This window comes from Lissotriton vulgaris, chromosome 8 (genome assembly GCF_964263255.1).
Source record: "Lissotriton vulgaris chromosome 8, aLisVul1.2, whole genome shotgun sequence".
Classification (NCBI taxonomy): domain Eukaryota; kingdom Metazoa; phylum Chordata; class Amphibia; order Caudata; family Salamandridae; genus Lissotriton; species Lissotriton vulgaris.
This window is the reverse complement of record NC_141696.1, coordinates 37,182,957-37,193,726: the sequence shown is the minus strand read 5'-3', so window position 1 is coordinate 37,193,726 and position 10,770 is coordinate 37,182,957. Positions and strand designations below refer to the sequence as shown.

The window sequence follows — 10,770 nt, the reverse complement described above, 5'->3', positions numbered from 1 at the left end:
GGGTCGGTGGGGTCGACGGGTGGGCTTCGGGCGAGGGCGGTGATTAGCCGGTCTTCGGTGACTTTGCTCCAGCATCGGCGAGGCAACTGTTGGGTGCGGTGGTGCGTGGTGCCTTTCTGGAAGGTGAAGTGGATGCAGTGATGGTCGGTCCAGTGGAGTTCGGTGGTGTGGCTGAAGGAGATGTGGTAGCTTGCGGAAAAGATGAGGTCAGGGGTCTGGCCGGCAGAGTGGGTGGATGTTGAAACTAGTTGTCTGAGTCTGAGGTTGGCGAGGTTGTCAATCAGGGTCGTGGAGTTGGTGTTGTTGTTCTTGAGGTGGAAATTCAGGTCCCCGATGAGGATGTAGTCTGTGGAGGCGAGGGCATGCGTACGGACAAAGTCAGCAATGGCATTTCTGAACTGTGGCCGTGGTCCGGGGGTCTGTAGATGAGGGTTCCTCTGAGGGTGGTGTTGGGATCAGTGTTTATCTGGAAGTGCAGGTGTTTGGCAGTGCTGAGGGTGTCGTCGGTGCTGGTCGGGACGGTGAGAGTGTTCCTGTGGACGATGGCTATACCTCCTCCTGTTCCGTTGGTGCGGTCCCTGCAGGTGATCTTGTTGCCGTCAGGGATGGCTATGCGATGCTGAGAAGGGGTTCAACCAGGTCTCCTTCAGGAAGGCGACGTCTGGGGAGGTGGAATCAAGTAGGTCCCAGAGTCGATGAAGTGTTTCATGGCTAAGCGGGAGTTGAGTAGAATGCATCTGAGGTGGTTGCATTCTTTCTCGGTGGGTAGTTTGGAGGCTTGGAGGCTGGTGGCTGGTGAAGCTGCAGCCCCGGCAGGAGAAGGGTCTCTGGGTTCGCTGTGAGGCAGCCAGGGAGCAGGTGTATGATTGTCCGGTGTTGAGTGCGTGGAGGGTGCTGCCGTCATAGCGGAGACGGGTGTTGTGGTATTCGCGGGGGCCAGGGGTTCTGGCGCTGGACACGGTCCAGGCGCGGATGGGCACAGGCGGGTTTGCCTTAGGCTTCACACAGCGGCCAGCATAAGAAGGGGAGGTGGGAGGGAGGAGCAGCTGGGAGGAGGGAGCGGATGAATGGGTCAGCGGGGGGAGGACGGGGCCGCAGGGGATGCAATGGCGGGAATATGGGGAGAGGAACGGCGAAGGAAACAGAAGGCAAAAAGGGGCATAGGGCACAGAAATAATACAGGAGGGAAAAAGGAGGAATGAAAATGAAACAAATAAACAGATAAAAACAAAATGCAACACAATTACAATAAGCAAACCCACAGCCTACCACTGGCCACCAGGGATGAGGCGCAGGTGGTAGCCTGCGGGTGGAGGAGGGCCTCGAACTCTACTCAGCAATGGCAGCTGGGGCTCAAGAGCACGGACACACAGGTGGTGCTGTGCGGCGTGGGGAGTAACCTATGCCACTGGAGTCAAGCTATCCTGACTGAAGACGGCTGATAGCCCGAAACCGGTCCTGGGATGCTTGATTCAGGTCCAGGGAAGACATGACTTGGCAGTTCGGGCTGGAATGTTCCCATGAGGCACAGGGTCAAGACTGATTTGCATATGGCCATGTCTGAACTAGGGTGGCTTGGTGAGCAAAATAACAATGGATTAAACCCAGATCAGTGACTGGGGGTGAATGTTTTGCCATTGTGCAACATTTCGTCCATCATCTTGTGTGTTTTGCTGTGTTTTTTTTTTTTAGGCTGCACACATTGGCCGCCATAAGAAGGGGAGGTTGGAGGGAGGAGCAGCTGAGCAGCTGGGAGGAGGGAGCAGATGAATGGGCGAGCGGGGGGCGGGCGGGCTGCAGGGGACGCAGCAGCGGGAATATGGGGAGAGGAACGGCGAAGGAAACAGAAGGCAAAAAGGGGCACAGGGCACAGCGATAATACAGGAGGGAATAAGGAGGAATGAAAATGAAGCAAATAAACAAATAAAAACAAAATGCAATACAATTAAAATAAGCAAACCTACGGCCTACCACTGGCCACCAGGGGTGAGTCGCAGGTGGTAGCCTGCGGGTGGAGGAGGGCCTCGAACTCTACTCAGCAGCGGCAGTGACCTGCCTATAAAAGGTGCTCTGTGTGTGTGTATATGCTTTGGGTGTATTGGGTTCTGCTGGGTGCTGTGAGGTTGATGAACAGGGTTTTGAGTTTGCAGGATCACATGTGCTGTGTGTTTGTGAACAGGTTGTAGTTTTGAAAGAGGTCTGTCAGTTATTCGTGAACTGGTGCCAGGTTTGCTGGGGGTCTGCTGGTGCTCTGTGAACAGGTTCTAGGTTTAAAGCAGGTCTGCCAGCGCTCTGGGATTAATTAGGTACTAGATATATAGGATGTTCTCCATTGCTGTTGGATGAACATGTTTTTTTGATCTGTATACAGAGGGCCTCTGAAAATTGTCTAGGTTTGCAAGAGGCTCTGCCAATGCTTTAGACTTCAACAGATTCTAGGTGTACAGACGGTCTGCCACTGATGTGAGGCGGCTGAACAAAATATTGGGTCCCAGGGGTTCTGCCAGTGCTGTGTGAACAGGCTCTAGATTTACATGGGGGTATTCCAAAGCCACGGGGTGAACAGGCTTTAGGTGGGCATGTGGTCTGTCACTGTTGTGAGGTTGCAGGGGTTGTCCCAGGGCTCTGTGAGCAGGTTGTCTGTGTGCAGATGGTCTCATTGTGCTTTGCACTGCTGAACAGTTGCTGGGTGTGCAGACGGTGGAAATGGGGTGGAGGTGTCCCAGTGCAATGGGGTTAAACAAGTTCTTGGTTTGCAGGATGGGTCATGTTAGACATTGGATTTCTGGTTGGCTAGGGCTTGCACCAAAGCCAGACAGAAACCATCACTCTAGTCAGGGCAAGGGAGTTACAGGCTGAAGATAACCCCTGCTCACCCCCTTGGTAGCTTGGCACCAGAGGCAATGTGTAAAGCATTTGCGTAACACACACACAGCAACAACATACTAGGCACAAAACAAAAGGAACTCCACACAAGGGTATGTATAAAAATAGCCTTTGTATTATCATAAACACATTAGAATAGTAATCACACAATATACACTATGCCAGCTGGCACTAGGCAATATTTACAGGGGATTATATACTCATGACGGCCAATTGGGCCACTGTCAGAACCATCACAAAGTAAAGATAGTAAATGTAGAACCAAATAATAAACATAGAACACAACCAATAATTACTGGGAAACAATGTACCCAGCATTATCCTGCAACATAAATCATATTATGCATTCAGTATCACATCAGGTGTAAAATACATTATGCACCAACCTCATAAGTCTAAACATATTAGACCATAACCTCCTAATCATAAATCACTTTAGGGGCATAAACCACAGTCCAGAAAAACCTCACAAGCATAAACCACAGTATGCTAATCACCTCATAAACATAAACCACATTAGAGGCATACATCACTGTGCGTAAATCACAGCACATGAATCACATGTCCAGCGCACCACATAAATCACATTAGGGCCTGGCGTCCTATCAACCTCAGAGTTCCCCTGGCCAACTGGCCTTCTCAGAGAGCTCAAATGCCCTATGTCCATAATGTCAGGGCTGCCAATGCAGTAGAAACCAAAAGCGCGCAATTGCGCTGGGGCACAGGAGTGTATCTCACTCCTATCTCATTCAAAATGCCCCCAAAGAAATGTTGGCCTAAACTTTGCAGCTGCCGCTATTTGCCCTGCAGCTGTGAAGCATAACATGTGCCTGGGCACCCATTGTGCCCTCTGAACAAATATGCCAAAATGTTGCAGCTCCCCGCGCTGGTGCGGCGCAGCTGGGGATAAGCAAATAGGCCCTGGCACAACTGTGCCCCCGGGACCCCAACTGGGGCTCTCTGAACAAAACTGCCCCATCGTTGCAGCTGCCCTCTCTCAGGTGGGGCAGCTGGGAAAGCCACACGGGCACTCACTTGGCCCTCAGAGTGGCCATGGAGGGCGGGCATTGACACTGTGCCCTGACGTGCCCCCCATCTGGGACTCTAAGAAGTAATCTCCCCCAATGTTGGAGTGGCCCCCTATCAGGCGGGGGCCGCTCAGGAAATCGGCAATGGCACGGTGCCTTGATCGCGCTTCCCATAATGGACACCGGAGGAGCCCAACTCACCAGAGCTGCTGGGGACTCCTCCTCTGGTGCTCCTCTCCATTGCTTCGGCAGACTCCTGACAGCCTGAGGAGCCTGCGAGGCTCCCCCGCACTCTAGCTTCACCCAGTCCCTCTCCGGGGACACGGGACTTAGCAGAGGAACCCGCGAGGCTCCAGGCGGCTTTCCCATTGGCGGACAGGACTTCCTGTCCTTGCTCTGCCCAAAGCCAGGCAACTTTGCCTGACTTCCCAGTTCGATCGGGCCGCAGCGGTGATTCACCAAAATGCGGGGTGGGCTCCCGCAAGTTAAATAAAGATAATGGCGGCATAAAAGCGGGGTGGGCTTCCGCTATACAAAAAACAGCATCAGCGGGGTGGGCACCCGCAAATTACATATTCAATAAGCAGGGTTGGCTCCCGCTCGAAGTAAGCATTAATGCGGGATGGAAACCCGCTTCAAGAGCAGCATCATGGGGAGAATCCCTCACGCCGGGATTCCCTCTAAAGGGACGGGCAGCACAGCGCTGCACAGCCCATGCTCTCCTCCTTCTTTGGGCAAATAAAGAAATAAAGCATAGCGCTCATGAGGCGCTAGAGGTTTCAAAAGTCTCCCAAAGTCCTGGAAAGTCAAAGGGAAAAGTGCTCCCAGGGCGCCAGGGCCCTCCAGGTTCCACGGGGCATAGCTCGGCCAAGGGAGGCCAGCACACAGGGCCCTCCAGCAGGGATGTAAGCCCCATAGCGGTTCCTCCTGGGCCCCAGCAGCAGCAAGCCCCAGCAAGTTAGGATCAGCACCAGGACACACAAAACATGGGGTCGCAGCCCCTACATTTATACTCCTTTCTCCTTTGTCTGCGGTGCAGGGTTTGGGGGAACCTGATGCAACTGGTTCAGGGGGGAATTGGAGCACTTTGTTTTCCAAGCTGCTCTTCCCCTTTGTTAGGTGGGGGCTAGGTGATCAGACACACCGCAGGGGGCGAAGCCAACATTGTCCAGGCTAGGCACCGATCTATTCAGGGTCAGGGGATTACTTCTCCCACTACTCCTAATGCAGATGTCCCATTCAGCCTAGTGCTAAATCACCCTGCCCCTTCTGGAGCCACACACACCTCTCAGCCCCTGTCACTCACAAGCCAGACATGCAATTCTATAAAAGTGGAGAATAAAAGAGTGATAATCGATTTCTTGCTGTGTAGATCACCACGGTGTACAAAGGGTTTATGTTCCAGATAGATTCATTTCCTGCAGTTTTAGGCGCCTTGTGTCAGTACACACTGCCAAGTTTTATGCAGCATTTTCTACTATTTTGCAGCTTTCACTTACCCTGCTCCCCCAACTCCTCTCTTCTTTCAATGAGGGTCTTCTGGTGGACCTGACCTAATGAAAGGCCTGCTCGTGCCGCCCACCTTAAGCCAGATGTTTGTTATGGGCTTATACTAGTCTGTTCTCACTGGTCTCTCTGCTCTACATTGCTGTGATGGGGAACTGGACTCGGGTGGACAACATAATCCAGGCTATCTCACAGAGGTCCTGCGTTGATTTGCTGTACTCTTCCAAATAATTAAGAATGAATGCCACTAACCCTCCCTATCACCACTGCCCAGTGATCTCAGTCCATCCTATCCCTTTTAGTTGGGTACACCTTATCTCAGACTTACACCCCCCTAATTTTATTGAATAAGCCAATCCCTTGGCAAGAGGACACACACTGGATGAAGTAGGAAGCTAGCCCTGGAGTGCAGCAGAGGTCAGAGGGGGCCAGCTGTGCTAGTGCCTGAGGGCAGACAACGGCGGAGATTCCCCAAGTAGGGGCAGTTAGCATGCCTACAAGAATCTTTGTTCATGGAAATGTTATTACCCAGCATAGATGTAAATCCTTCTGCTCATGGTTTGTCATTGATCCTAAAAAATGGATCTTCTTGAAATAGCCCCATTGCTGTCTGATTTGCTTTACAAGTGCTACACTATTCTGGGTATTTCACTATTTGTAGAAGAGCTAAGTTAATTTCGCGGACTATCAGAATAGATATCTCGCTGCTCGCCCTGTGGATGTCTGGGAGGTGGCTAATGGGCCATCGGGTTAGATCCATCTGGTGCAAGGCCTGTGTATGACTGGGAGGTGGCTAATGTGCCATCCAGTGTGATCCATCTGGTGCAAGGCCTGTGTATGACTGGGAGGTGGCTAATGTGCCATCCAGTGGGATCCATCTGGTGCAAGGCCAGTGTATGTCTGGGAGATGGCTATTGTGCAGTTCAGTGTGCTCCGTCTGGTGCAAGGCCAGTGTATGTCTGGGAGGTGGCTAATGTGCCATACAGTGGGCTCCATCTGGTTCAAGGCCTGTGTATCACTGGGAAGGGGCTAATGTACCATCCAGTGTGATCCATCTGGTGCACGGCGAGTGTATGTCTGGGAGCTGGCTAATGTGCCATCCAGTGGGCTCCGTCTGGTGCAAAGCCAGTGTATGTCTGGGAGGTGGCTATTGTGTCATCCAGTGTGATCCATCTGGTGCAAGGCCAGTGTATGTCTGGGAGGTGGCTAATGTGCCATCCAGTGAGCTCCGTCTGGTGCAAGGCCAGTGTATCTCTGAGAAGTGGCTAATGTGCAATCCAGTTGGCTCTGTCTGGTGCAAGGCCAGTGTATGTCTGGGAGATGGCTAATGTGCCATCCAGTGGGTTTCATCTGGTGCAAACTGTAATCAAAATTGGTGAAATTAGAGGGAGTGCACAGTAGTTCTTAATCCCAGCAGGCATCAATATACAGATATTAGTGCCACCTTGATGCTGATTATAAAAATTATTTAAAAATATGTTTATTGGAGGTTCATATATCAAGTCCATAATTTATTTAAAACACCATCTCTTCTGAATACAGGATGAGCCGACGTAATGTCTTGTTATGCAGCTGCCACTGAAGGGGCTTCTTCACGGATTTAATCTGACATGAAGGGTGGCCTCACTGACCATGGGTTCCCAGGATGTTGAGAATGAGACAATGAATGGGCCAAATGGAGACATCGTGGAACAGAAGAGTCAGCCGCAACTTGGCCTGGTGCTTCCGCCCAAGGTGAAGCAGAGGCTGAAGAAGACTAAAGAGACCCAGTTTATAGACATGGACAGTGAGAGGGTAAGTGGTTCTGGAGGGCTGAGCGAGGCCTGGGGTGGATGCAACAGCACATTCAAATCCAACAGGAAAGGGAGGTACCCTAATACTTAGAAAAGGGACGGGGCTGTGAAGCACAAAAACAAGAATCCCTTTTCAGGTTGAAACCAAAGAGTTGTTACTTTAAAATAAAAATTGTCAATTTTTTGTTTTAAAGTGACAACCCTTTGGTTTTAAAGTGATCAATTTGTATATTTGTATTTGTTATCTGTTTTTGCTTTTTGAAGTGAATATATAAGCTACTCACACAAGTATTGTTTTTGATGTGTAATGATAAATATATGAACTTGCACCATTTGAAGACTTTCAGAAACAAACAGAGTATATTTTTATATGTATAAGGTTTTTAATAAATAATTTAAACTTTGAGTACATGATTTGTTTAAGGTATTTTTAAGTTCATAGCTACACATCTCAGCAATGGGCATTTGAACCTTGTTTTTGCTATATTGTGAGTTTTGTTTGTGTTATAATAGTACCTATATCAGGCAAAAGGAGGAACTGAGGGGCAAGGTTACCAAGGGCCAGCGTACATACCCCAACAAGGCTGTGTACCAACAAGAGTACGAAGTTACTCTGTGATCCAGGATCTAAAATGGAGGGATACTGTAAAATGAAGTGAATCAGTGATCAAGCAGTCGCTCGCCCGGGTCACTTGACGCGCCTAGGGTGCATTGATTCCACCGTTACCCCATTTGACGCTCCTGCGGCACGGGTGTGCGTCCTCATGCCCCACTGTACACACGAAGTGAGGTTGTCCACGAGGGTCAGGTCACCGTCGTATGACCGGTACTCCTGACCCACCACTCCTTTAGTGGTCTAGCAGCCTCCTGGGCAACTGGCATAAACCCCCCTCATTGAGTGTCTTGCAATTTCTCATACTTTTTTATACTTTTATTTTTCTCATAGGACCCAATCGGTGTGTTTTTCGAACCCCCGGCTACTGTAGCAAGTAGTTATTTGACAACAGTGTAGGTGAGTTCCACCATTTTCCCGACTCCATGTGATTTGCCTGCCATCGAATCTTTTCAGAATTTTTAAAGTATTTTAAGTATTCTGAGCACATGTGAGCACACAAGAGTAGTAACCATTACTAGTTCACTGTCCTGCACTGTAAGATTCAGTGATTAACATTGTGTGTTTATAATTTGTCCGCTAGCACCTTTCGCGCTTCTGGAAAATAGACAACGACTTGATGCGATACTGTATGAGTGCATAGACCATGTATTTTCAACATGTTTCCCTCCCACCCCCCTCTTCTACCTTTATAGGTTATCAACCAGAGAACGTGGTATGTAGAATTCACTTAGCCTTTCAGGGTAGATAGCGTTATTTTGATCCTGAGGAAGTGCCCTGAACGAAACATGCCGATCACTCAAGAGCAGGGCAAGTACAACTAGATACATTGTCACTAGTCCTTTGCCCCTCTCGCTCTTTTAGATTAGGCGGTTTGCCTTCTTAATAAATTGTTTGCTAGGACTAACTTAGTTTGAATATCTCTCACAGTTTCTAGTATGAATTTGTATTGATTGCATTCTCTATTTGAGCCACTTGATGACCATCAATCAATAAATCAATCAGTAAATTTGTAAAGCACGCTACTCACCCGTTAGGGGCTCAAGGCGCTGGGAGGAGGGGGCGGCACTACTGCTTGAACAGCCAGGTCTTGAGTTGTTTCCTGAAGGAGAGATGGTCCTGGGTCAGCCGAAGGTGGGTGGGGAGGGAGTTCCATGTCTTGGCCGCCAGGTAGGAGAAGGATCTTCCTCCGGCGGTGGTTCTGCAGATTCGTGGGACGGTGGCGAGGGCGAGGCTGGATGATCAGAGCTGGCGGGTGGGTGTGTAGAATGTGAGGCGGCTGTTGAGGTATTTGGGGCCCATGTCGTGGAGAGCCTTGTGTGCGTGGGTGAGGAGTCTGAACGTGATCCTCTTCCTGACGGGGTGCCAGTGCAGGTCTCTCAGATGGGCAGCGATGTGGCCGGGACGGGGGATGTCCAGGATGAGTCATGCAGAAGCGTTCTGTATGCGCTGGAGCCTTTTCTGGAGTTTGGCTGTGGTTCCCGCATAGAGGGTGTTTCCGTAGTCCAGTCGGCTGGTGACGAGGGCCTGGGTGACCGTTTTCCTGGTTTTGCTGGGGATACATCAGAAGATCTTTCGGAGCATGTGCAGGGTGTTGAAACAGGATGACGAGACGGCGTTGACTTGTTTGGTCAACGTGAGGGAGGAGTCCAGGATGAAGCCCAGGTTGCGTGCATGGTCCGTTGGCTTGGGGGCGGAGCCCAGGGCCGGAGGCCACCAGGGGTCATCCCAGGCAGAGGGGGAAGGTCCCAGGATGAGGACTTCCGTCTTGTCTGAGTTCAGTTTCAGACGGCTAAGCCTCATCCATTCCGCGACGTCTTTCATTCCTTCCTGGAGGCTGGCTCTGGCGGTGGTGGGGTCGTTGGTGAGGGAGAGTATCCGCTGGGTGTCGTCAGCATAGGAGATGATGTTGAGGTTGTGTTTGCGTGCGATGGCTGCAAGGGGGCTCATGTAGACGTTGAAGAGGGTGGGGCTGAGTGAGGATCCTTGCGAAACGCCGCAGATGACTTCGGTGGCCGCTGATCAGAACGGGGGGAGGCGGACTCTCTGGGTTCTTCTGGTGAGGAACGAAATGATCCACTCCTTGGATTCCGGTGTTGCTGAGGCGCTGTATCAGGGTGCGGTGGCATACGGTGACGAAGGCTGCAGAGAGGTCTAGGAGGATGAGGGCAGCTGTTTCCCCTTTCTCGAGCAGGGACCTGATGTCGTCGGTGGCTGCGATGAGGGCGGTCTCGGTGCTGTGGTTTGCACGGAAACCGAACTGCGAGGGGTTGAGGGATCCGTTCGTCTCGAGGAAGGTGGAGAGTTGTTTGTTGACGGTCTTCTCGATGACTTTCACAGGAAAAGGGAGGAGCGAGATCGGGCGGAAGTTCTTGAGGTCTGTGGGGTCCGCGGTGGGTTTCTTCAGGAGGGCGCTGAGCTCGCCATGTTTCCAGCTCTCCGGGAAAAGTGGTGGATGCAAAGGAACAGTTAATGATGTCCCGGAGATGGGGTGCGATGATGGAGTCTGCTTTGTTGAAGATGTGGTGTGGACAGGGGTCGGTTGGGGAGCCGGAGTGGATGGTGTTCATCATGCGGGTGGTGTCTTCGGTGCTGACCGGGCTTAACAAGGTACGGGGCTCAGTAGCGGGTTGGCTGGGATGGCGCTTCCAACCTACCGAGCAATAGTCTGGCTGTATATTTGTAAAAACCTCTGTACAATCTACGACCGATCCCTGCCACGAGCACTGGAGCACGTTCCACTACTCTGTATATAGCACTCTCACTTGTGCACTTGGTTTCCCTCACTTCCAGCCCTTATAGTTGTTCAACCGGACGCCCCCCTAACCACTTTCTTTGTTTCTTCTTTTGTGGTGCCGGTCACTGACAAAGTGCCTTTACCAGCTCGCCCTGCTGGATACAATTTGGAGTCCCCAAGGAACACCAAGACGGACCCAGCTGTGTT

General features: G+C 51.1%; 1 protein-coding gene across 1 annotated transcript in view; it reads left to right on the top strand.

The window, feature by feature from the left end:
* The first annotated feature begins 7,052 nt into the window (after positions 1-7,052).
* The window catches only part of LOC147693337 (transient receptor potential cation channel subfamily M member 2-like), a 118,210-nt gene continuing 114,492 nt past the window's right edge, over positions 7,053-10,770 (top strand). The window contains exon 1 of the mRNA XM_086935939.1: positions 7,053-7,214. Within this exon, the coding sequence (XP_086792065.1) occupies positions 7,053-7,214 (162 nt within the window). The remainder of the gene's footprint in view (positions 7,215-10,770) is intronic.